The sequence below is a fragment of the Cibotium barometz genome, chromosome 45 (assembly GCF_041138505.1).
Source record: "Cibotium barometz isolate CiBa-2024 chromosome 45, ASM4113850v1, whole genome shotgun sequence".
In the NCBI taxonomy this organism is placed as follows: domain Eukaryota; kingdom Viridiplantae; phylum Streptophyta; class Polypodiopsida; order Cyatheales; family Cibotiaceae; genus Cibotium; species Cibotium barometz.
Window position 1 is genome coordinate 48786846 of NC_141090.1, and position 26912 is coordinate 48813757.

Here is a 26912-nt window from a genome sequence, read left to right on the forward strand (position 1 = left end):
GATGGGCTTTTTGTACAGGAGGAGGACCCCTCCTGTCTAACAATTATATAGCCCAATTCAGCATAAACACCCCTCTGGAGTCACATGGGCTTTTTGTACACTAGCGATTGACACATGGACTTTTTGTTCAGGAGGAGGACCACACATGTACGATTTGTCACATGGACTTTTTGTTCAGGAGGAGGACCACACATGTACGATTTGTCACATGGACTTTTTGTATAGGGAGAACTTAGAAGGAGTCAGGACCAGTCACCGCTGTACAATTTTTTGTATAGAGAGGGCACTCTTTTGTCACATGGGCCGGCTCTTGTCACATGGGCCGACCTAGACCACTCTTTTTAGTGGGCACTTCGTGGCCATAGCATGTAGTGTAGGGTCACCCCCTCTCACTTCCTACATCACATCGTAGTAGTAAATATAGTGTCTTTCTCTCTCACATTGCATTACGTTTAAGAATTAAACATACTCTCTTTCTATAATTTAGTTACGATACATTAGTATATGATATAACAAAGATTTTGTGACCAATGTATTGACTAATGTAATGATACATATCAGATACATGGCACCCATGTACTTTCTTTTGGGTCCCAAATTGTGTAAACAATTTAATAGTGTTTGAATGAATTGGAATTACATCAAGGTGTGCTCTAGCAGGTGGTTATATTGTGAGCTTCCCATCATATGGGTCTCAGATGAGTCAATACAGTTATTTTCCTCGAATTGCCCACTCCACTATGCGGCTAATAACAACCCCTTCATGGCCCATATTAGTCAATTTGCAACAACTGCCATTACCTTCGACCACTACGATGAATTGGACATACCTTCCATGGGCCATTTCATTGGGTCATATAGGTCATATATATGAGAGAGAGAGAGAGAGAGAGAGAGAGAGAGAGGGTTCTTGACCTTTTATTGTGTCCCTCTCTCCCTCCCTTTGATGCTTGTTAAATGACCATGCAAGATGAGTATTCTAATTTAATGGGAGAGATCTTGTTCATCCCTCAATACGCTCTTGGGGCCCCACCCTTTTTTTAGTCTCTCTCTCCCTCCCTCCCTCTTGCACGCCCACACACACTCTCTCTCTCTCTCTCTCCGCCCCCCCCCAAGGCTCATTGAATGCAAGATGCCCAATACTTCATATATAGAGAGAGAGAGCGAGAGAGAGAGAGGAGTCTTGACCTTTTATTGTGTCGCTCTCTACTCGTTTTATCTATATAAGACCACCCACATGCACACACACATGAGTATAGACACAAACACACACTTTCTCTATATTATAACTATATGTGCATGAGTATGGGCCCAAATTCCGTCCAGGAAATTCAGAATGATGTTGAATATAAGTCATGGCTTGCCAAGAGAGTTTGCAAGAAGCACGTCCCCTTGTAAGACAATAAAGCAATTTTTCCTTCGCTTTGTCTACATGGATGGAAAGGTCATCATAAACATTGTAAAATTGCCACAAAATCACCACAGCACAGAATCACCATTTAAAAGAGCAGCCAAGCAATGCCATAATCATCAAAATTGCCAAGCAAAGCAGCGCGCAAAGGCTCAAGGTTGTAGAATCGCCAGGCAGCAGCAATACATAATTGCCAACAAGCCCCACAATCGCCATGGCAAGAGTAAGCAGCTTGTATAATCGCCAAGGGCAGCCATGCATGCAAAATCAGCAGCAGAAGCAGAGGGCTTAAAATCGCAAAAGCAAGAGCGCAAGTGCAGAATCGCCATGCCAAGAGTCAGTAGCTTGTAAAATCGCCAAACGGCAGCCAGCTGGCACAGAATCGGGTAGATGTTTAAAATCGTCTTTTTAAAGAAAAATGATGTCGTCTCTGCTGGCAGCCATATTCATGAGTTTTCTGCGGGGGGATACAAGCCATGCACAAAGGAATTGTATCAATGCAAAGCTAGAAGATGTTGCACATAAAATGTCATAGCAAGGATACTCTCAAGGTTAGCATTGGGGTTTCATGGGATATTTCCTATGTTGCAAAGGCACATTTGCGTTGTCATCATTTTAAGCAACTAGCCCTTGCAAGTGCCTCCGAAGTGCCCAACCAATGCAAAAAAATCTATGCAAATGCTAGAATCGCCAAGGATACAAAATCCCCCCTGCTGCCTGCTGACCGCCAAAGGCTAGAAGATATCGAGCACTTTCTCAGAATGGCGACTTTCGTCTAGTTCTGGTAGCAGGAGATGCGTATTAGAAGAACACAACAATATGCAGATTGTACCAACAACAGCAATGCCATCAGTTGAGTCTTCTGAAGCCGCGGCTCTACATTAATGAACAATAACAGTGGATCCTCAATGTTATCTTCATCATGTGGATCGAATGGAGATCATAGCCTGGCCATAGTGCTAGCATCTTATGATCCAACAAGCATGACTGCATTTGCTCCTCGTGAATCTATGGTGAGCTCCTCAAGCAGCAGTTCAACCTGTAAGGACAACCCCATCATGACTATTCCATCAAGATAGGTACTTGAGAAAGTGGGAAGAGACAAATTCCTTGCCCAAGCTCTGGTTTTCAAAAGACCAAGAGTTCAAAATTATTGCATGATAGAATCAACAGGCAAGAACAGGTTTTGAACAAGGGTTAAAGATTTGCAAAAAAAAAGGCCCAGCAAAGCTTAAAATCATTGTAAACGGTTTGCATAGCAGAAGAAAAGGCATGTGTGTAAGTGCAAGAAAAAGCTCAAATCTTTCTTAAATGAGGAAAAGATCGGCACAAGAGCACGGAATCACTTGCAGCAATTTGGCAGAGCAAAAGCGTGGCACAAAATCGCTTAAAGTGATTTGAAGATATAGATACTCTTTCTTGGCCTACTTGTGAAGTATGCATGGAGAGCAATCAAACCAGCTACGAGGCAGCTTCTCCAGGAGGAGGCAAAAGCTCTTTGCTTCCCATGTCTTTACTGAAGGGGGTGGAGTATGATTCTATCGACGAGGATGCGGTAGGTCTCACTATTCAACATGCACATACTAATCAGGTTTTTGTAGACATTAAGGGAGACATCTCTATGCAGTAGAAGGACACACCAGGGCTGTATTCTGACTCAGTCAATCCCCATCAGTGTTATCATGGACTTGATAAACCTGAATTGTCAAACTATGATGCACACCCCAACTCCCAGGAGCCATTCAAGCCAAAACAAGAAAGATTTCATGAAGCAACTTATGAAGCCAGGAAGGAGTCAAATGTCAGGTCTCCGTAAAGAAATATCAGCACCTAAGTCTACCTCAGTACTAAGCAAAGCCCACATGGTCGAAACCTTGGCATGGATCAACCTGTCATCGAGACTAGTATCACAAACGCTTGTATGAGTGTAACAATGTCTTGCCATGAAGAAGCTAATTTGCATCCTCAAAAAATGGTAGATTTACCATTGTCAAATAAACATGCTTCTCTAATGAAAGATGAATATTTTCTAGATGGAAGACGGTTGTATGTTGCTGATCTACCAAATGGTCATATGCAAGAAGATCAAAGCAGTTCGCCGTCCACCTCATCATCTCAAGAGCTGGTAACCTGAACTTTCTTCACAAGACAATTGCTATGAATACTACATTGATATGCCAGAAATTCAAGAGAATGTAAACAGCATAGAACTCTGTGATAGCCCTTCCATAACATCCACAAAGCTATCATATGTTGAGAATGAAAGTAGTTTTGATTCAGAGAAATGCTTAGCTATAAATGAAGAAGATTACCCTCAAGTTCACAGGAAAAGTCATGCAGTCAATTTGAATGAACTTGGTGAGAAACTCAAGCAAGTGCTCTCACAACGGGATGATACTCAAGCTTCATTTCCAAAGGAAGAGCACACTAGTTCTCATGGCAATGCGCTTAACAAGTAATCTTCTCTCAAGACCATCACAGGAGAAAAGTGAAGACTTCACTGCAACATCCAAAAAAAAAACAACAACAACAACAATAACAAGACCATAAGCGGTTGAACCCACTTGTCTTCAAATAAACGCGCCCAAGGACGTGCGCAATTTAGGAAGGGGGGAATGTTCCAGGAATGCTGGAATAGGAGCATGAAACATCATGAAAGAGAAGGAAAAGGAGTCGAGAAGCATGACAAGTGCAGCATATGATTTTTTCAGAGCTGCTGACTATTTTTAGTAATTTACCATTTTTAGTCAGTATGGAAGGCCGATGAAATGTGGAGTGGGCCCATGGTAAAGTGTGATTCAACCTGGTCATCTTGAGCACAAGAGCACTGCAGTTAGAGAGTGGAGCGCCAGTATAAGAGAATTAGTAAGAAATTAGCTATTTTTAGCTAAAAGTGGAGCATATGGATTCGGATGGACATGTGGGTTCATTCATTGCGAAGCCTATGTCAACCTCTTCAATTCAAGTACTCCAATGAATTTTACCCGTCCTGTGGGTACAGACAGAAAATGTATAAGATGTAAGTATTCATGGGATTCCCGTCACTCAATTGAAAGCCAACTATATTGTAATATCATTGTGGGATTTTCTCCTATTTTTAGTGGGCTCATTGGAGTTCCAATTTGTAGCTAGTGCAAGCCCGCGAGTTAGTGGCTTGGCCGGTCAAGTGATTAAGTGAGTGTGAAACCAGGAGTTCTAAAGTGAACAAGGATAAAGCTCAAAGAATGTCATTTTGCAGGAGAGCTTGTGTGAGCATTCTATGGAGAGCTTTACAAAGAGTACTCTAGAGCTCCAAGCCTATCTCCACTCCCTTCTCCATCATTGTAATGTATTGATTGATTGTTCAAGCTACTCGAAGCTTGAAGCCTAATGCAATGAAGTGGATTTTTCCTCTCTTATTTTTCTGAAATCTCTTGATTAATTAATGTGTGCGCTGATTTAGCTTAAGCTTCTCTCTTTATGTGTGTGTATGTAGCTACTATGCATGTATAGAGTGATGAAAACCGCATTCCTTTCTCCGTTGTGCATGATTTATGCTTTGAATCACTTGTGGGTTTGAGCGATTAGCATTTATTAGATTCAATTTGGATTAGTAATTTGCTGATTTGCTTGCTCATTTGATGTGATTTGGTGTGCATGCTTAATGTTGACTATGTGTGTAGATTCCTTGCTTGTTGCTAGTGAGGAGTGTAATGTAGTGAATGCATTCTTGCTTGCTTGTAAAGTTTGAGTGGATCTTTCATGTTTAAGAAGGTTGAGTACAGTTGCAAATTCCACCATTAATTAGTTTTAAGGTTGATTAATTAGCCCTAAGATTGAGAGGAATTCTTGCTTGCATATGTATGCTTCGTATGTAGAGATGCTTGTCTAGATTTGAGTGTATGTGTACATAGAGTGTGTGAGTTGAGGATTGGTAAGTGTATGTGCTAGCGCATTCATCTCCTTGTGAGATTGCCTCCGTGCACTAATCTGGGTTAGAGTCCTCGGGATGATATAGTTGCAAAACTCATTGGTCGAGAGCTCTTGCTTTCCCGTTGACTATAACGCAAGGGACTTGAGGGTCTTCCACCAATCCAAAGCCAAGGAGCATGAAATGGGAAAACAAGTAAAGATCCCTAGTAAAAGCAATAAGAGCCACCGAAATAGTTGGAAAGCACGAAAGGTGAGAAGAGCGGCAAGCAAAAAGAGACAAAATGAAAAGGAACAGTCAGTAAAAGAAGAGAAAAAACAAACCATTGAGTCAGTACCATTGAATAAAGTAGGGGAATATTACGAGGGAAATGATGGAAACACAACCCTACCAGTGGAATACGCTGGGCATAACAATTTAGCTATCCTAGATTGTGGAGCAAGTGTCGCAATTGCCACGAAAACGGTATGGGAAATTTGGGGAAGATTAGCCTTAAGGCAAACATGCATGAAATTACAGTTGGCTGATGGATACATAGAGACGTCGAGAGAGAGAGAGAGAGAGAGAGAGAGAGAGAGAGAGAGAGAGAGAGAGAGGGGGGGGGAGGGCCTTTTGATGTACACAGTTAAGATGGTGTGTGTGTGTGTGTGTGTGTTTTGGGGTTTACTGAAGAAGACGATACATTCTTTCCCCAAACGAGCAACACTGGTTCTACAACTCTTATACCATTCTTGTTCTCAAACATGTAACGTTAAGCTAGAATTAATCTGATTCTCAGCTTCCCTATCACTTAAAGTTTTTAATTTTGGAGTTTAAATTTGCACGCCTGTAGTGCAAAACTGTGTCTACACTTAGGCATTTCATTAGTGCTAGGTTTATTAGATACACTACTGATGGTAATGTATTATAAGGTCTTAAATCTTTTAAACCATAGCATATACTGATTTTAACACACTTAAACTTCCAGTCAGATAGCCCAAATTCATAAATTCCACACTGTATACATGGGAAGTCATTCTATATTTACTCTTTTGACCATTGGGTTAAATCCCTTGACAACTTTTGAAGGAATCTTTAGTGGGTTCTAATTATTTGTTATCCAAGCCCACTTTCCTTGCTGTCTTAACTCAGAATGTTGGTAAGAAGACCTTAATCTTTAAGTAGTGGAGAGAGAAGCTATGAGGACAACATGAATAGTATTACATAACATACTACATGGGTTTATTTTTGTCAATATTTGCTTGATTTCTTGGCTTTGAATAATTGTGAGTGCAATACATTCGGTGCATGATGTCATAAGCATAGCCTTCCTTAAACTCACTCAAATAATGCTTGCAATGTATATATCATGGATCTACCTCCCTTCACAAGCTGGGTATCCTTAATAAAAAAAATATATAAACATCCTACCTCCTACAATTTCCATCTCTTGAGCAATCTCTCTCTCACTCTCACTCACTCACTCACTCACTCTCTCTCTCTCTCTATATATACGTGCACACACACACTCTCTATCCCTCTCTCTCTCTCTCTCTCTCTCTCTCTCTCTCTCTCTACGTGTGCACATAGACATTCTCTCTTTTTCTCTCTCTCTCTCTCTCTCTCACCACTCTCTCTCTCCTCCTGCATGGCATAGACGTGTCATTACCACGTGTATGCCATGTCACTGTACACAGACACACATGCGTGTGTGGCATTACCATGTGTGTGTGTGTGCAGTGACATGGCATACACGTGGCAATGCTGCGTCTATGCCACACGAGAGGAGAGAGATAGAGTGGTATAGAGAGAGAGAGAGAGAGAGAGAGAGAGAGAGAGAGAATGTGTGTGTGTGTGCGTAGAGAGAGAGAGAGAGAGAGAGAGAGTAAAGAGAGAGAGAGAGATGGAGTTCAGCTCATGAAGAAGTTATTTGATCTTCGCATGAAAGAAGGTACCAATATATCTGGCCATCTCAATGAGTTTAACATCATCTTTTCGTAGCTTATGATGGTACAAGGTTTAAACTTTGGTGAAGAGGTCAGATGCATTTTCTGCTATGTAGTTTACCTCTATCTTGGGACACATTTTGTACAGCCATAAGCAATTCAGATCCTGGCATAGGATTGGTGTACAATGACATCATTGGTAGCTTGCTCACAGAAGAGATTCAGCAGAAATCTATGGAGACTACCAAACAGGGTGATGCATATGTGGCTAGTGGTAGCAAGCAAAGAGGTCGCACTCATAATCGTGCAGAAAGCAAAGAACGGGGAAGATCTCGTAGTAAATCTAAAGGTTCCACACGTGATATAGAGTGCTATCATTGTGGCAAGAAAGGTCACATGAAGAAAGATTTCCATGCATGACAACGTGACAAGAAGAAGAATAATGCGAAGAAGTAGTGTGACAGGGGCAGTATGCCAAAGGACAAAGAAAAGGCAGAGGAGCTCAATGTCGTTGAATCTCCCAACACGCTTACTTTTTTAGAGGATATGCCTGCTATGGATATTCTTGTGTTTACAATAGATATTGAACTTGAAGCTCTAGTTGCACAAGAGGTGAGTGCGGATCAAAATTGGGTCATAGATTCTGGTGCCAGTTTCCATGTTACGCCACATAGAGAATGGTTCTTTTCTTATACGTCTATGCATGGTACATTAAAGCTCGGAGATTCCTATGAGCTTGAAATATGTGGTATGAGAGACATAAAGCTAGTGCTTCGCAATGGAACAGAGTTCATGCTATGCAATGTCAGACATGTGCCAAAGCTTGCAAAGAGTCTACTGTCAGCACGACAGCTTGACGACATGGGATACACAACAGTCTTTGGGAATGGTTCTTGGGTCATCAAGAAGGAAAATCTTATCATTCTCAGAGGGCAGAAATTTGGAACCTTGTATTCAATGCATGTATCTCATATTCAAGATGATTACATCTCTATAGTTGAGCTGCCAATCTCTCTCTCTCTCTCTCTCTCTCTCTCTCTTTATTGAAAACTTCTCTCGATCTCCTCTCTGCTACCCCCATCGCCATAGCTCGAGCTAGCTCTCTCTCTCTCTCTCTCTCTCTCTCTCTCTCTCATCTTTGTTCCTTCTCTCAAGGGATCAATCAATGGCCCAATAGGAGAAAATATTTATGTGGGATCATTGAAAGAAGTACTCTGTGCCCCTCTCTTACTCACCGACAAAATTCCCATATTTCTCAACTTTGATAAAAAAATTGGCTACTTGGCATCCACTCCACTGCCACTGTCTCTACTACTAATCCTAAATGTAATTCCGGCTTTTTGTGTACTTTGAATGCAATGCCTCTTTCAAGGTTTTCAAGCTTTTTGGGACTCTTGACCGCCTTGGAGAGAGGAGGTAATCAAGAGCCAAGTCCCTTGACTGCCTAAGAGAGAGAGGTCGATAGGGTGCACACACACACATACACACACAGAGGATATCTCGAGTAGGAGACACATGAGAGAGGAAGAGAGATGTAATCAAGAGCCAGACCCCTTGATTGCCTAAGAGAGAGAGGTAATCAAGAGCCAGGCCCCTTGATCACCTAAGAGAGAGGTCGATAGGGTGCACACACACACACACACACAGAGGATATCTCGAGGAGGAAACAGATGAGAGAGGAAGAGAGATGTATTAATGTTCCCCTCAAAGAGATTGAGGCACTTAAGAGAGCCAAGTGACAAGAGAGAGAGAGAGGTCAAAAGAGATCAGAGATGAAGAGAGATGTATGTTAGTTGCGGCCTATCTTCTGAGATCATATGGGGACAGATAATGTCATTTGTTGATTTGACTAGGGCCCACCAAATAGTACCTTAAACCTTTAGGCTTTTTAATCCAAAAACATATCAATTGAAAAAACACATTTCCATGGTTTAGTACCCTCCTTAACAAAGGAGAGTATGGTTGCGTTGGTTTTAGTTTTTCCTTACACTAGCAATTAACTAAAAGACTCTTAGTTAAGTAACAGAGATTACCCACGGGTCTCTTTTCTCACACAGAGACAATTGCATCCCTCTCTCTCTCTCTCTCTCTCTCTCTCTCTCTCTCGATTGGGGAGAGTATTACTGCGCTTACCACAACTTGTTTGTGTCTTACCTAATTCTCTCTTACTTAATTACCGATGTATGTATATTTTCATGATGGTGCCGCATTAACACTCGTGGAATGACCTAGGCATGTGCAGATAAAAGCTCAAAACAATTAGCAATGGCATGACGTTTGTTTTTAAGACTGACAAAAGAGAGTAAGCAAAATGTTGAAAACCTTGAAACATTCAGAGTACACAAAAAGCCGGAATTACATTGAGGATTAGTAGTAGAGACAGTGGCAGTGGAGTGGATGCCAAGTAGCTGATTTTTTTATCAAAGTCGAGAAATATGGGAATTATTTGTCGGTGAGTAAGAGAGGGGCACGGACTACTTCGACAGGGACGGTGAACTGTGTAGCGGTGACCCCGTCGTAGGATGCAACACCTAGTATGTCGAATGCATTAACACCTTCATAGATACCGTCGATGCGATCCTCAGGGGGGAAATCTACACCATCGATGCGAGTGTCCCTCATCGTGTATGTGAAGGGGACGCGGCATGTTGCTTGTTGACATTGGACGGTGACTCGTGCCTGAAAGAGAAATATGGTTAACTCGGCTATTATAATAAATACGGAAATTGAAGAAAGAGAGAGAGAGAGACCGTGATGCCAGGTGGAACGTTTTCGAGAGTAAACGCAGTTTGGAACTCCACGGTGTTCTCAACTGACTTGCCCAGCTCAGTGGTGGTAGTGGAAGACGAGCTTACTGAGATACTGCCTTCCACGGAGGCCACCCCGGGCACCCCCGCTGTGACGGTGGTGGTGACACCCAGCGAGAATGTCGAAGCGTTGGACCAGCTCTTAGACTCCGTCACCGTCTGCGTGAGCGTGACAATCACCTGAAGATTTGCAGGCGCAGGAGTGTCGTTGCGCAAGCCGCCCGTTCCCACCACTACGAGCTCCGAGTCGAGTACCTCCGCTAGGTCCAGCAGGTAGCGCACGTTGGACAGAGAGCGCGCCCTGACCGGCTCACTGATGATGAGGTGAGTGGTAGGATCGTTCAGGCTGGTTCCCACCGCACACAGACAATTCACCCAGAACTCCGTGTAACGCTTGAGGTAGCGATCGTTGGCCATGGATTTGAGTGCCAGCATCGTGCTACTCAGCCTCAATGGCTCGAAATGGCAGTCCACATTGGAGGCTGGGGAGGTGGAGTCAGCCCAAATCCAGTTTGGGCTTCGCCTGCAGAATCGGTCCACCTCAATGCTTCGCAAGCTGATGGAGCCGTTCAGCATGGGAACGACCTCGTACATACACGACAGGTCTGCGCTGCTCTTGTGGAATTTCTGCCAATGGTAGTTCCGCTCCCAATGAACGGCCATGAATTGGGCGTTATCGCTCTTGAAGAGTAGGTGGCGTGGAAGAATAAGCGCAGTATCATCCGCTGTGCTCACTACCACTTCACAGTGCACATCCAAGGTGCTTGTAACAGCGTTGTAGCCACTCACCACAAGATCGGTGTATCGTTTCGCATATCGGCCATTGCCCACAGCTTGAAACGCAATCACTCCTTCTCGAACCACCTCAGTCCTGAAATGGCATGCAGTGTCAGATGCGCCCGGGACACTCTCCTGGTCTGCCCTGATCGCTGAATCGCTCGCGGTTGCAAGCCGCCAGAACCTTCCGTTTGCGCTACGAATGAGCACAACGTCACTGGGCAGGCTGGCGCTGTGCACAACCTCGAACGTTGCCATGCGCGTTTTTGCACTGGCAGTGAAAGCAAGCAGCCCCTGAGTTGGGAGGAGCGTCAAGTAGGCTCCGTTGTCCAACGAACGGATGGCGATGTAGCGGGAAGCCGGAAGGCTCGTCGAAGAGGCCGCCATTGCAGTTTGGTGTACTTTGAATGCAATGCCTCTTTCAAGGTTTTCAAGCTTTTTGGGACTCTTGACCGCCTTGGAGAGAGGAGGTAATCAAGAGCCAAGTCCCTTGACTGCCTAAGAGAGAGAGGTCGATAGGGTGCACACACACACATACACACACAGAGGATATCTCGAGTAGGAGACACATGAGAGAGGAAGAGAGATGTAATCAAGAGCCAGACCCCTTGATTGCCTAAGAGAGAGAGGTAATCAAGAGCCAGGCCCCTTGATCACCTAAGAGAGAGGTCGATAGGGTGCACACACACACACACACAGAGGATATCTCGAGGAGGAAACAGATGAGAGAGGAAGAGAGATGTATTAATGTTCCCCTCAGAGAGATTGAGGCACTTAAGAGAGCCAAGTGACAAGAGAGAGAGAGAGGTCAAAAGAGATCAGAGATGAAGAGAGATGTATGTTAGTTGCGGCCTATCTTCTGAGATCATATGGGGACAGATAATGTCATTTGTTGATTTGACTAGGGCCCACCAAATAGTACCTTAAACCTTTAGGCTTTTTAATCCAAAAACATATCAATTGAAAAAACACATTTCCATGGTTTAGTACCCTCCTTAACAAAGGAGAGTATGGTTGCGTTGGTTTTAGTTTTTCCTTACACTAGCAATTAACTAAAAGACTCTTAGTTAAGTAACAGAGATTACCCACGGGTCTCTTTTCTCACACAGAGACAATTGCATCCCTCTCTCTCTCTCTCTCTCTCTCTCGATTGGGGAGAGTATTACTGCGCTTACCACAACTTGTTTGTGTCTTACCTAATTCTCTCTTACTTAATTACCGATGTATGTATATTTTCATGATGGTGCCGCAACCGGTTTAGGGTTTAGGGTTTAGGGTTCAGGGTTCAGGGGTTTTTTCAGGTGTGTGGTTGTGGAGTGATAAAGATAAATAACCGGTAGCTGCGGCAGCAAAAAGTAGCTGCGGCAACAAAAAATAAATTTTTCGGGGGGCCGGTTACGTGATAGTCAAGTGAAGTGTATGTAAGATATGGTGTTGAGGTGTGAATAGTATGAACTTAAGATGGCCACGCACTATGACCAAGAAGTCCAAAATCCCACCTCACGAGGACAACAGCTAGCCGAAAAATACGACCAAGTTGCCCACGCAAAATAAAGGCTAAGATGTGGGGACAACAACTTGCCGTAAAAGAACGACTAGTTGTCCACCAAACCAAAGGCTAAGACGTGGGGACAACAACTTGCCGCAAAAGAACGACTAGTTGCCCTCAAAAATAAAGGTAAGGGGAAGGGAAGGTGCATCAATCGAAATGACACTTAGCATGCCACGCAATATGACATTATGCCAGATCGAAGGAGCATACTCAGCAGAAAGACACTAAACCAGCCAAATTAATGACCAAGTGCCTCTTGCTAAGCACCAAACCAATGGCCTTACTCACACACACAAGAAAGACACTTTACTTGCCCAAAAAAGGACTAAGTGCCTAACACACAAAACACAAGACAAAATTTGATTTGATTTAAGAGACAAAAAAGACTTAAAAAAGTCGATTTCTTGTATTAACTTGAGGGTGTAGTTCCAAACTAGTTTCGCTCTAGAATGAGCTCTTCAGTGGAACACCCAAGTTTGAGATTACAAGAATGAGAGCTCTCCCTTATGTAGAGAAGTGAGGGCTAGCTTTTGCCTCTTTGCATGTGGGATAATTCAGCCTTTTGTTGTGAAAAAGCAAGCTTAGGACATGAAGAACCCAATGCAACAAACGGCGCTCGAATCGGATAAGTAGAGCTCTCTAAACAAGTAAAAGAAGCTCAATAGCATCTCATGCAAGCTATGGGTTTTGAACTCATGACCTCTTTCATTAGAGTCACAAGCCTTAACCATTAGGCTAGAGTGGACATGTTGACTCTACATGCAAAAATAAGTTACATAAGGTAACTAGAAGACTAGAGAGATGCATAAAATAGGTGGAGGGTTTTCCCGATAGCAGAACCAAACATGGGAGGTCTCATATGCTGTTAAGCCGATGCTCCCAAGGGTTGCTTTACAAAGGTGGGTCCACGCTAAAAATAGTACTTACTAAAAATAGAAAGTTACAAATTAAAGGTTCGAAACCTTGATCTAACAAGATAGGAGCGCAGATTCCTTGGATTTCTCCAGCAAATCATAGGTCTAGGTATATGCTTCAGCTCGGGATTTTGTTGGCAAAGCCGAAAAAGTTTAGGGTTTAGGGAGGCCCCCAAGTTTAAAGCTTTGGTGTACTTGGAGTAGTCAAGCTTAAGAACCAGGGGGATCCGCTTACTCGAAGAGGTTTCTCGATTGGAAGCCTTTAGAAGTAGAGCTGTTCGCATATTGTACTTGACCTTGCTGAAAGTTTTCCGAAGGAGAGAATCCGGATATCCTCTACCTCGAAGTCGTTGGAAAAACAAAAGCTTTAGCTTGATGTAGCTTTGAAGCGTGCTTTCCCTGATAACATAACGCTTAAGTTCTCCAATGATGAAGGATTCCTTTTGATGACTAGGGTGCCAGGAAGAGAAAGGGAGGTATTGATACCTGTTCAGCTCTTTCTGAAAACAACTAGTAGAAAGCTTTCCTGTGGTTTGAAAATTAGTACCTTTGAAGAGGTGAATATCCAAAAAATCCACAGATGAATTGGAGATGACATGTGTTATCTTGATATGCTCCTGAAGATCCATTGCATAGTTGCTAAGATGTTGAAGCAAAGTGGTGTGAGACCCATGCCAAAAACCTAAAGCGTCATCAATGTATCTTTTGTAGTAGAGTAGCTCTGTTGTGGGATGTACCTGTTCTTGAAGGTTTTCTAAATAACATAGAAAAAGGCAGGCATAGACAACAGCAAAATTACTCCCCATAGCAGTGCCTCTGATTTGATGCCAAAAAGTGCCATTAAACTCAAGATAGTGGTTCTTGAGAACAAGAGAGGCAATTGTCATGATGAGGTTGAGCTCTACATGGTTGAAGTCACCCTGTATCATCATCTTGAGGGCATGCAGTCCTTCATTGGTGGGAATACTGGGGTACAGAGATTCCACATCAAATGTGAAGAGGATAATTTCTTGTGGTAGATGAAGCTCAGATAACTCTTTAATCAGAGTGAGGGAGTCTTTTAGATGTTGCTTTTGTTGGAGGAGAATGGGGAAAAGCTTATGATGAAGCCATATAGACGCATTCTCAAAAACAAAGCCATTGTAAGAGCAGATTGGCCTTCCGACCACTGTAGGTTTGTGGATTTTGGGCAAGAAGTAAAGAGAGCAAACTCTGAACCCTTGCTCTGGCTTCTGCAAAATAAACTTTGCTTCATCCCTTGAGAGCACACTAGACTTTTGACAGATGCAGGCAAGCCTATCAAACAGTTCATTCAATGGAGCTTGGGTGACTGGGAGATAGACCTGTTGATCTAGAAGTTGCCGATCACCTTCATTAAGATACCATGATTTATCAAGAATTACCAAACCAAGGTTTTTATCTGCTGGCTTGATAATGATGTTATGGTTCTTTATCAATCTGTTAAGGGCTCTTCTCAAATGAAGCGAAAGCTTGTTCTGAGGAAGTCGCTCACATGAAGAGATTGAATTTTGAAGTATGACTCTTCCAGTGTTGATGATGTCTTCCAGAGGCTGATAAACTTTAGAAGGATTCCAATTCGGGTTTGCAACTCGAAAAGGAGGAAGAGGTCTATCTGGTGCATTTCTGAAAAACCATCGAAGACGAAGTTGCCTTGCAAAATTATCATAGTCTTTGGTGAGATGTGTTGAATCCGGAAACTTTGACGGAGGAATATATCCCAAACCAAGTCCTAGAAGCTTTTTCTCGCTAAATGAAAGCTTGTACTGAGAGAGATTGTGGATGGCAGTGTTTGAAACACGTTGATCCACCTCAGTTGGGGTCTTTCTAGAGAAAAGCAATAGAGCATAGCGCTCGGGATCTTGGAGAGGGAGCCAGAAGAGGTGCCTTAACGCCGGGGATTTCGAGACCGAGATCGGCTCGGTGGAGCGGATCTGCTTCGTGAATTTTGCCGATTTTGTTTCTGTCCCGAACCAGATTTCTGGGTATTGCGGCCTTGTCGAGAAGAGGAAGGCTGTGCAGAGGAGGGGGTGGAAGTCTTCTTCCTTTGAGGTTGATTTCCACCCCCTTGCCGGTTTCCCCGCTGGTTTTTTGGCTGGGTAGACTTGCCTTTATTTGGCTTGTTTCCCTGCTGCTGCTGCTGCTTACCTTGGTGGTTGTTTTGCCGGTCTTTTTGTTGATTGCCTTTCTTAGAAGCTTGGTTGCTTCTAGTTTTCTTCTTGTTGTTGTTCTGGCTATTGTTCTGGCTTTTCTTTTGTTGATTATCTTTCCGTTTTTTGTTTGTCCCACCTGTGTCATTTGCTAGACTTTTCTTTAGCTTGTTGATCTGTGCTTGAACTTGCTTCTGAACTTGCTCTTTGACTAGCTTGGCTATAGAGGGTTCAGTAGGAAGAGATTCTGCATCTCCCATGGCTTGATCCTGTGCAGCTTTCCTCTTGGTGAAAGCAGCTTGCTTGATCTTAGAGTTAAGGAGATGAGAGACCCTGAAATTATTTATGGCAGTTTTGAAATCTTTGAGCAGCTTGTTCTTCCAAGTCTTCATGGTGTTTTCCCATAAAGCGTGTGGGCTGTCCATGAGTTCCAAAGCAGCCATGAGGTTCAGGATTTCCTGGAGACTGGCTTCAAAAGTGGAGGCATAAGCATCCAGCTTCTTTTCTTGATTCTCTACCAGCTTTGCTTGGGCTTCAATGAGGACTTCCAAGCAGCTGCTCCTGTAATTTTTACAAAGATCTTGTAGAGTTTGATTGAGAAAGGCCTGTCCTTGTTCATCTTGCACAGTAAGGCGGGGTGGTTTGAGTCGAAGACTGTTAGGTACGGTGCCTTCTTCTCTTTGCTCTCTAAGCTTTTTGAGGTAAGCTTGACTTTTCTCAAAAGCTAAAAACATCTTCTTGTACTCCTCGATAGACTTCTTCAAGAAATCTTTAAGGTGAGAAGGTTGAGCGATGGGAAGAGTAGGCAGAGCAAAAAGGTCATCATAGGATGATGATGAAGCACCACGTGTAAACCTGTATTGGTTTTGTGCATTAGCAGTATCTGTAGAATCATCCATTCTCCGCTTAGCACGTTCTCTTTCTCCACTAGCAAATTGAAACGCTCCCTGGCTGGTAGAAGGGTTGTCTTGACCTTCGTTTGCTGCCTCTGGGATAGTGTTCAAAAGCACCATGATAGCAAAGGTTTAGGGTTTAGGGGTTTTTTCAGGTGTGCGGTTGTGGAGTGATAAAGATAAATAACCGGTAGCTGCGGCAGCAAAAAGTAGCTGCGGCAACAAAAAATAAATTTTTCGGGGGGCCGGTTACGTGATAGTCAAGTGAAGTGTATGTAAGATATGGTGTTGAGGTGTGAATAGTATGAACTTAAGATGGCCACGCACTATGACCAAGAAGTCCAAAATCCCACCTCACGAGGACAACAGCTAGCCGAAAAATACGACCAAGTTGCCCACGCAAAATAAAGGCTAAGATGTGGGGACAACAACTTGCCGTAAAAGAACGACTAGTTGTCCACCAAACCAAAGGCTAAGACGTGGGGACAACAACTTGCCGCAAAAGAACGACTAGTTGCCCTCAAAAATAAAGGTAAGGGGAAGGGAAGGTGCATCAATCGAAATGACACTTAGCATGCCACGCAATATGACATTATGCCAGATCGAAGGAGCATACTCAGCAGAAAGACACTAAACCAGCCAAATTAATGACCAAGTGCCTCTTGCTAAGCACCAAACCAATGGCCTTACTCACACACACAAGAAAGACACTTTACTTGCCCAAAAAAGGACTAAGTGCCTAACATACACAAAACACAAGACAAAATTTGATTTGATTTAAGAGACAAAAAAGACTTAAAAAAGTCGATTTCTTGTATTAACTTGAGGGTGTAGTTCCAAACTAGTTTCGCTCTAGAATGAGCTCTTCAGTGGAACACCCAAGTTTGAGATTACAAGAATGAGAGCTCTCCCTTATGTAGAGAAGGGAGGGCTAGCTTTTGCCTCTTGGCATGTGGGATAATTCAGCCTTTTGTTGTGAAAAAGCAAGCTTAGGACATGAAGAACCCAATGCAACAAACGGCGCTCGAATCGGATAAGTAGAGCTCTCTAAACAAGTAAAAGAAGCTCAATAGCATCTCATGCAAGCTATGGGTTTTGAACTCATGACCTCTTTCATTAGAGTCACAAGCCTTAACCATTAGGCTAGAGTGGACATGTTGACTCTACATGCAAAAATAAGTTACATAAGGTAACTAGAAGACTAGAGAGATGCATAAAATAGGTGGAGGGTTTTCCCGATAGCAGAACCAAACATGGGAGGTCTCATATGCTGTTAAGCCGATGCTCCCAAGGGTTGCTTTACAAAGGTGGGTCCACGCTAAAAATAGTACTTACTAAAAATAGAAAGTTACAAATTAGAGGTTCGAAACCTTGATCTAACAAGATAGGAGCGCAGATTCCTTGGATTTCTCCAGCAAATCATAGGTCTAGGTATATGCTTCAGCTCGGGATTTTGTTGGCAAAGCCGAAAAAGTTTAGGGTTTAGGGTTTAGGGTTTAGGGGTTTTTTTCAGGTGTGCGGTTGTGGAGTGATAAAGATAAATAACCGGTAGCTGCGGCAGCAAAAAGCAGCTGCGGCAGCAAAAAATAAATTTTTCGGGGGGCCGGTTACGTGATAGTCAAGTGAAGTGTATGTAAGATATGGTGTTGAGGTGTGAATAGTATGAACTTAAGATGGCCACGCACTATGACCAAGAAGTCCAAAATCCCACCTCACGAGGACAACAACTAGCCGAAAAATACGACCAAGTTGCCCACGCAAAATAAAGGCTAAGATGTGGGGACAACAACTTGCCGCAAAAGAACGACTAGTTGTCCACCAAACCAAAGGCTAAGACGTGGGGACAACAACTTGCCGCAAAAGAACGACTAGTTGCCCTCAAAAATAAAGGTAGGGGAAGGGAAGGTGCATCAATCGAAATGACACTTAGCATGCCACGCAATATGACATTATGCCAGATCGAAGGAGCATACTCAGCAGAAAGACATTAAACCAGCCAAATTAATGACCAAGTGCCTCTTACTAAGCACCAAACCAATGGCCTTACTCACACACACAAGAAAGACACTTTACTTGCCCAAAAAAGGACTAAGTGCCTAACATACACAAAACACAAGACAAAATTTGATTTGATTTAAGAGACAAAAAAGACTTAAAAAAGTCGATTTCTTGTATTAACTTGAGGGTGTAGTTCCAAACTAGTTTCGCTCTAGAATGAGCTCTTCAGTGGAACACCCAAGTTTGAGATTACAAGAATGAGAGCTCTCCCTTATGTAGAGAAGGGAGGGCTAGCTTTTGCCTCTTTGCATGTGGGATAATTCAGCCTTTTGTTGTGAAAAAGCAAGCTTAGGACATGAAGAACCCAATGCAACAAACGGCGCTCGAATCGGATAAGTAGAGCTCTCTAAACAAGTAAAAGAAGCTCAATAGCATCTCATGCAAGCTATGGGTTTTGAACTCATGACCTCTTTCATTAGAGTCACAAGCCTTAACCATTAGGCTAGAGTGGACATGTTGACTCTACATGCAAAAATAAGTTACATAAGGTAACTAGAAGACTAGAGAGATGCATAAAATAGGTGGAGGGTTTTCCCGATAGCAGAACCAAACATGGGAGGTCTCATATGCTGTTAAGCCGATGCTCCCAAGGGTTGCTTTACAAAGGTGGGTCCACGCTAAAAATAGTACTTACTAAAAATAGAAAGTTACAAATTAGAGGTTCGAAACCTTGATCTAACAAGATAGGAGCGCAGATTCCTTGGATTTCTCCAGCAAATCATAGGTCTAGGTATATGCTTCAGCTCGGGATTTTGTTGGCAAAGCCGAAAAAGTTTAGGGTTTAGGGAGGCCCCCAAGTTTAAAGCTTTGGTGTACTTGGAGTAGTCAAGCTTAAGAACTAGGGGGATCCGCTTACTCGAAGAGGTTTCTCGATTGGAAGCCTTTAGAAGTAGAGCTATTCGCATATTGTACTTGACCTTGCTGAAAGTTTTCCGAAGGAGAGAATCCGGATATCCTCTACCTCGAAGTCGTTGGAAAAACAAAAGCTTTAGCTTGATGTAGCTTTGAAGCGTGCTTTCCCTGATAACATAACGCTTAAGTTCTCCAATGATGAAGGCTTCCTTTTGATGACTAGGGTGCCAGGAAGAGAAAGGGAGGTATTGATACCTGTTCAGCTCTTTCTGAAAACAACTAGTAGAAAGCTTTCCTGTGGTTTGAAAATTAGTACCTTTGAAGAGGTGAATATCCAAAAAATCCATAGATGAATTGGAGATGACATGTGTTATCTTGATATGCTCCTGAAGATCCATTGCATAGTTGCTAAGATGTTGAAGCAAAGTGGTGTGAGACCCATGCCAAAAACCTAAAGCGTCATCAATGTATCTTTTGTAGTAGAGTAGCTCTGTTGTGGGATGTACCTGTTCTTGAAGGTTTTCTAAATAACATAGAAAAAGGCAGGCATAGACAACAGCAAAATTACTCCCCATAGCAGTGCCTCTGATTTGATGCCAAAAAGTGCCATTAAACTCAAGATAGTGGTTCTTGAGAACAAGAGAGGCAATTGTCATGATGAGGTTGAGCTCTACATGGTTGAAGTCACCCTGTATCATCATCTTGAGGGCATGCAGTCCTTCATTGGTGGGAATACTGGGGTACAGAGATTCCACATCAAATGTGAAGAGGATAATTTCTTGTGGTAGATGAAGCTCAGATAACTCTTTAATCAGAGTGAGGGAGTCTTTTAGATGTTGCTTTTGTTGGAGGAGAATGGGGAAAAGCTTATGATGAAGCCATATAGACGCATTCTCAAAAACAAAGCCATTGTAAGAGCAGATTGGCCTTCCGACCACTGTAGGTTTGTGGATTTTGGGCAAGAAGTAAAGAGAGCAAACTCTGAACCCTTGCTCTGGCTTCTGCAAAATAAACTTTGCTTCATCCCTTGAGAGCACACTAGACTTTTGACAGATGCAGGCAAGCCTATCAAACAGTTCATTCAATGGAGCTTGGGTGACTGGGAGATAGACCTGTTGATCTAGAAGTTGCCGATCACCTTCATTAAGATACCATGATTTATCAAGAATTACCAAACCAAGGTTTTTATCTGCTGGCTTGATAATGATGTTATGGTTCTTTATCAATCTGTTAAGGGCTCTTCTCAAATGAAGCGAAAGCTTGTTCTGAGGAAGTCGCTCACATGAAGAGATTGAATTTTGAAGTATGACTCTTCCAGTGTTGATGATGTCTTCCAGAGGCTGATAAACTTTAGAAGGATTCCAATTCGGGTTTGCAACTCGAAAAGGAGGAAGAGGTCTATCTGGTGCATTTCTGAAAAACCATCGAAGACGAAGTAGCCTTGCAAAATTATCATAGTCTTTGGTGAGATGTGTTGAATCCGGAAACTTTGACGGAGGAATATATCCCAAACCAAGTCCTAGAAGCTTTTTCTCGCTAAATGAAAGCTTGTACTGAGAGAGATTGTGGATGGCAGTGTTTGAAACACGTTGATCCACCTCAGTTGGGGTCTTTCTAGAGAAAAGCAATAGAGCATAGCGCTCGGGATCTTGGAGAGGGAGCCAGAAGAGGTGCCTTAACGCCGGGGATTTCGAGACCGAGATCGGCTCGGTGGAGCGGATCTGCTTCGTGAATTTTGCCGATTTTGTTTCTGTCCCGAACCAGATTTCTGGGTATTGCGGCCTTGTCGAGAAGAGGAAGGCTGTGCAGAGGAGGGGGTGGAAGTCTTCTTCCTTTGAGGTTGATTTCCACCCCCTTGCCGGTTTCCCCGCTGGTTTTTTGGCTGGGTAGACTTGCCTTTATTTGGCTTGTTTCCCTGCTGCTGCTGCTGCTTACCTTGGTGGTTGTTTTGCCGGTCTTTCTGTTGATTGCCTTTCTTAGAAGCTTGGTTGCTTCTAGTTTTCTTCTTGTTGTTGTTCTGGCTATTGTTCTGGCTTTTCTTTTGTTGATTATCTTTCCGTTTTTTGTTTGTCCCACCTGTGTCATTTGCTAGACTTTTCTTTAGCTTGTTGATCTGTGCTTGAACTTGCTTCTGAACTTGCTCTTTGACTAGCTTGGCTATAGAGGGTTCAGTAGGAAGAGATTCTGCATCTCCCATGGCTTGATCCTGTGCAGCTTTCCTCTTGGTGAAAGCAGCTTGCTTGATCTTAGAGTTAAGGAGATGAGAGACCCTGAAATTATTTATGGCAGTTTTGAAATCTTTGAGCAGCTTGTTCTTCCAAGTCTTCATGGTGTTTTCCCATAAAGCGTGTGGGCTGTCCATGAGTTCCAAAGCAGCCATGAGGTTCAGGATTTCCTGGAGACTGGCTTCAAAAGTGGAGGCATAAGCATCCAGCTTCTTTTCTTGATTCTCTACCAGCTTTGCTTGGGCTTCAATGAGGACTTCCAAGCAGCTGCTCCTGTAATTTTTACAAAGATCTTGTAGAGTTTGATTGAGAAAGGCCTGTCCTTGTTCATCTTGCACAGTAAGGCGGGGTGGTTTGAGTCGAAGACTGTTAGGTACGGTGCCTTCTTCTCTTTGCTCTCTAAGCTTTTTGAGGTAAGCTTGACTTTTCTCAAAAGCTAAAAACATCTTCTTGTACTCCTCGATAGACTTCTTCAAGAAATCTTTAAGGTGAGAAGGTTGAGCGATGGGAAGAGTAGGCAGAGCAAAAAGGTCATCATAGGATGATGATGAAGCACCAAGTGTAAACCTGTATTGGTTTTGTGCATTAGCAGTATCTGTAGAATCATCCATTCTCCGCTTAGCACGTTCTCTTTCTCCACTAGCAAATTGAAACGCTCCCTGGCTGGTAGAAGGGTTGTCTTGACCTTCGTTTGCTGCCTCTGGGATAGTGTTCAAAAGCACCATGATAGCAAAGGTTTAGGGTTTAGGGGTTTTTTTCAGGTGTGCGGTTGTGGAGTGATAAAGATAAATAAGCAAAAAGCAGCTGCGGCAGCAAAAAGCAGCTGCGGCAGCAAAAAATAAATTTTTCGGGGGGCCGGTTACGTGATAGTCAAGTGAAGTGTATGTAAGATATGGTGTTGAGGTGTGAATAGTATGAACTTAAGATGGCCACGCACTATGACCAAGAAGTCCAAAATCCCACCTCACGAGGACAACAACTAGCCGAAAAATACGACCAAGTTGCCCACGCAAAATAAAGGCTAAGATGTGGGGACAACAACTTGCCGCAAAAGAACGACTAGTTGTCCACCAAACCAAAGGCTAAGACGTGGGGACAACAACTTGCCGCAAAAGAACGACTAGTTGCCCTCAAAAATAAAGGTAGGGGAAGGGAAGGTGCATCAATCGAAATGACACTTAGCATGCCACGCAATATGACATTATGCCAGATCGAAGGAGCATACTCAGCAGAAAGACATTAAACCAGCCAAATTAATGACCAAGTGCCTCTTACTAAGCACCAAACCAATGGCCTTACTCACACACACAAGAAAGACACTTTACTTGCCCAAAAAAGGACTAAGTGCCTAACATACACAAAACACAAGACAAAATTTGATTTGATTTAAGAGACAAAAAAGACTTAAAAAAGTCGATTTCTTGTATTAACTTGAGGGTGTAGTTCCAAACTAGTTTCGCTCTAGAATGAGCTCTTCAGTGGAACACCCAAGTTTGAGATTACAAGAATGAGAGCTCTCCCTTATGTAGAGAAGGGAGGGCTAGCTTTTGCCTCTTTGCATGTGGGATAATTCAGCCTTTTGTTGTGAAAAAGCAAGCTTAGGACATGAAGAACCCAATGCAACAAACGGCGCTCGAATCGGATAAGTAGAGCTCTCTAAACAAGTAAAAGAAGCTCAATAGCATCTCATGCAAGCTATGGGTTTTGAACTCATGACCTCTTTCATTAGAGTCACAAGCCTTAACCATTAGGCTAGAGTGGACATGTTGACTCTACATGCAAAAATAAGTTACATAAGGTAACTAGAAGACTAGAGAGATGCATAAAATAGGTGGAGGGTTTTCCCGATAGCAGAACCAAACATGGGAGGTCTCATATGCTGTTAAGCCGATGCTCCCAAGGGTTGCTTTACAAAGGTGGGTCCACGCTAAAAATAGTACTTACTAAAAATAGAAAGTTACAAATTAGAGGTTCGAAACCTTGATCTAACAAGATAGGAGCGCAGATTCCTTGGATTTCTCCAGCAAATCATAGGTCTAGGTATATGCTTCAGCTCGGGATTTTGTTGGCAAAGCCGAAAAAGTTTAGGGTTTAGGGTTTAGGGTTTAGGGGTTTTTTTCAGGTGTGCGGTTGTGGAGTGATAAAGATAAATAACCGGTAGCTGCGGCAGCAAAAAGCAGCTGCGGCAGCAAAAAATAAATTTTTCGGGGGGCCGGTTACGTGATAGTCAAGTGAAGTGTATGTAAGATATGGTGTTGAGGTGTGAATAGTATGAACTTAAGATGGCCACGCACTATGACCAAGAAGTCCAAAATCCCACCTCACGAGGACAACAACTAGCCGAAAAATACGACCAAGTTGCCCACGCAAAATAAAGGCTAAGATGTGGGGACAACAACTTGCCGCAAAAGAACGACTAGTTGTCCACCAAACCAAAGGCTAAGACGTGGGGACAACAACTTGCCGCAAAAGAACGACTAGTTGCCCTCAAAAATAAAGGTAGGGGAAGGGAAGGTGCATCAATCGAAATGACACTTAGCATGCCACGCAATATGACATTATGCCAGATCGAAGGAGCATACTCAGCAGAAAGACATTAAACCAGCCAAATTAATGACCAAGTGCCTCTTACTAAGCACCAAACCAATGGCCTTACTCACACACACAAGAAAGACACTTTACTTGCCCAAAAAAGGACTAAGTGCCTAACATACACAAAACACAAGACAAAATTTGATTTGATTTAAGAGACAAAACAGCAAATCATAGGTCTAGGTATATGCTTCAGCTCGGGATTTTGTTGGCAAAGCCGAAAAAGTTTAGGGTTTAGGGAGGCCCCCAAGTTTAAAGCTTTGGTGTACTTGGAGTAGTCAAGCTTAAGAACTAGGGGGATCCGCTTACTCGAAGAGGTTTCTCGATTGGAAGCCTTTAGAAGTAGAGCTGTTCGCATATTGTACTTGACCTTGCTGAAAGTTTTCCGAAGGAGAGAATCCGGATATCCTCTACCTCGAAGTCGTTGGAAAAACAAAAGCTTTAGCTTGATGTAGCTTTGAAGCGTGCTTTCCCTGATAACATAACGCTTAAGTTCTCCAATGATGAAGGCTTCCTTTTGATGACTAGGGTGCCAGGAAGAGAAAGGGAGGTATTGATACCTGTTCAGCTCTTTCTGAAAACAACTAGTAGAAAGCTTTCCTGTGGTTTGAAAATTAGTACCTTTGAAGAGGTGAATATCCAAAAAATCCACAGATGAATTGGAGATGACATGTGTTATCTTGATATGCTCCTGAAGATCCATTGCATAGTTGCTAAGATGTTGAAGCAAAGTGGTGTGAGACCCATGCCAAAAACCTAAAGCGTCATCAATGTATCTTTTGTAGTAGAGTAGCTCTGTTGTGGGATGTACCTGTTCTTGAAGGTTTTCTAAATAACATAGAAAAAGGCAGGCATAGACAACAGCAAAATTACTCCCCATAGCAGTGCCTCTGATTTGATGCCAAAAGTGCCATTAAACTCAAGATAGTGGTTCTTGAGAACAAGAGAGGCAATTGTCATGATGAGGTTGAGCTCTACATGGTTGAAGTCACCCTGTATCATCATCTTGAGGGCATGCAGTCCTTCATTGGTGGGAATACTGGGGTACAGAGATTCCACATCAAATGTGAAGAGGATAATTTCTTGTGGTAGATGAAGCTCAGATAACTCTTTAATCAGAGTGAGGGAGTCTTTTAGATGTTGCTTTTGTTGGAGGAGAATGGGGAAAAGCTTATGATGAAGCCATATAGACGCATTCTCAAAAACAAAGCCATTGTAAGAGCAGATTGGCCTTCCGACCACTGTAGGTTTGTGGATTTTGGGCAAGAAGTAAAGAGAGCAAACTCTGAACCCTTGCTCTGGCTTCTGCAAAATAAACTTTGCTTCATCCCTTGAGAGCACACTAGACTTTTGACAGATGCAGGCAAGCCTATCAAACAGTTCATTCAATGGAGCTTGGGTGACTGGGAGATAGACCTGTTGATCTAGAAGTTGCCGATCACCTTCATTAAGATACCATGATTTATCAAGAATTACCAAACCAAGGTTTTTATCTGCTGGCTTGATAATGATGTTATGGTTCTTTATCAATCTGTTAAGGGCTCTTCTCAAATGAAGCGAAAGCTTGTTCTGAGGAAGTCGCTCACATGAAGAGATTGAATTTTGAAGTATGACTCTTCCAGTGTTGATGATGTCTTCCAGAGGCTGATAAACTTTAGAAGGATTCCAATTCGGGTTTGCAACTCGAAAAGGAGGAAGAGGTCTATCTGGTGCATTTCTGAAAAACCATCGAAGACGAAGTAGCCTTGCAAAATTATCATAGTCTTTGGTGAGATGTGTTGAATCCGGAAACTTTGACGGAGGAATATATCCCAAACCAAGTCCTAGAAGCTTTTTCTCGCTAAATGAAAGCTTGTACTGAGAGAGATTGTGGATGGCAGTGTTTGAAACACGTTGATCCACCTCAGTTGGGGTCTTTCTAGAGAAAAGCAATAGAGCATAGCGCTCGGGATCTTGGAGAGGGAGCCAGAAGAGGTGCCTTAACGCCGGGGATTTCGAGACCGAGATCGGCTCGGTGGAGCGGATCTGCTTCGTGAATTTTGCCGATTTTGTTTCTGTCCCGAACCAGATTTCTGGGTATTGCGGCCTTGTCGAGAAGAGGAAGGCTGTGCAGAGGAGGGGGTGGAAGTCTTCTTCCTTTGAGGTTGATTTCCACCCCCTTGCCGGTTTCCCGCTGGTTTTTTGGCTGGGTAGACTTGCCTTTATTTGGCTTGTTTCCCTGCTGCTGCTGCTGCTTACCTTGGTGGTTGTTTTGCCGGTCTTTCTGTTGATTGCCTTTCTTAGAAGCTTGGTTGCTTCTAGTTTTCTTCTTGTTGTTGTTCTGGCTATTGTTCTGGCTTTTCTTTTGTTGATTATCTTTCCGTTTTTGTTTGTCCCACCTGTGTCATTTGCTAGACTTTTCTTTAGCTTGTTGATCTGTGCTTGAACTTGCTTCTGAACTTGCTCTTTGACTAGCTTGGCTATAGAGGGTTCAGTAGGAAGAGATTCTGCATCTCCCATGGCTTGATCCTGTGCAGCTTTCCTCTTGGTGAAAGCAGCTTGCTTGATCTTAGAGTTAAGGAGATGAGAGACCCTGAAATTATTTATGGCAGTTTTGAAATCTTTGAGCAGCTTGTTCTTCCAAGTCTTCATGGTGTTTTCCCATAAAGCGTGTGGGCTGTCCATGAGTTCCAAAGCAGCCATGAGGTTCAGGATTTCCTGGAGACTGGCTTCAAAAGTGGAGGCATAAGCATCCAGCTTCTTTTCTTGATTCTCTACCAGCTTTGCTTGGGCTTCAATGAGGACTTCCAAGCAGCTGCTCCTGTAATTTTTACAAAGATCTTGTAGAG

General features: G+C 43.0%; 1 protein-coding gene across 1 annotated transcript; it reads right to left on the bottom strand.

The window, feature by feature from the left end:
• Window positions 1-9549: 9549 nt before the first annotated feature.
• On the bottom strand, window positions 9550-11216 carry LOC147612847 (uncharacterized). Its single transcript, XM_086782863.1, has 2 exons — window positions 9997-11216; window positions 9550-9925 (listed from the first exon to the last, which is right to left on the bottom strand). Exons 1-2 carry the CDS (start codon window positions 11086-11088, stop codon window positions 9689-9691), a joined length of 1329 nt encoding a protein of 442 aa, XP_086638989.1. The 5' UTR covers window positions 11089-11216; the 3' UTR covers window positions 9550-9688.
• Between the last annotated feature and the right edge of the window lie 15696 nt (window positions 11217-26912).

What these genes read in the sequence shown, in the direction of transcription:
- LOC147612847 (XM_086782863.1), bottom strand. Translation starts at nt 11,088, where the DNA reads ATGGCAACGTTCGAGGTTGTGCACAGCGCCAGCCTGCCCAGTGACGTT. An exon ending in ACGTTCCACCTGGCATCACG is followed by an intron (nt 9,926 to 9,996) that starts GTCTCTCTCTCT and finishes TTTCTCTTTCAG; the next exon opens with GCACGAGTCACCGTCCAATG.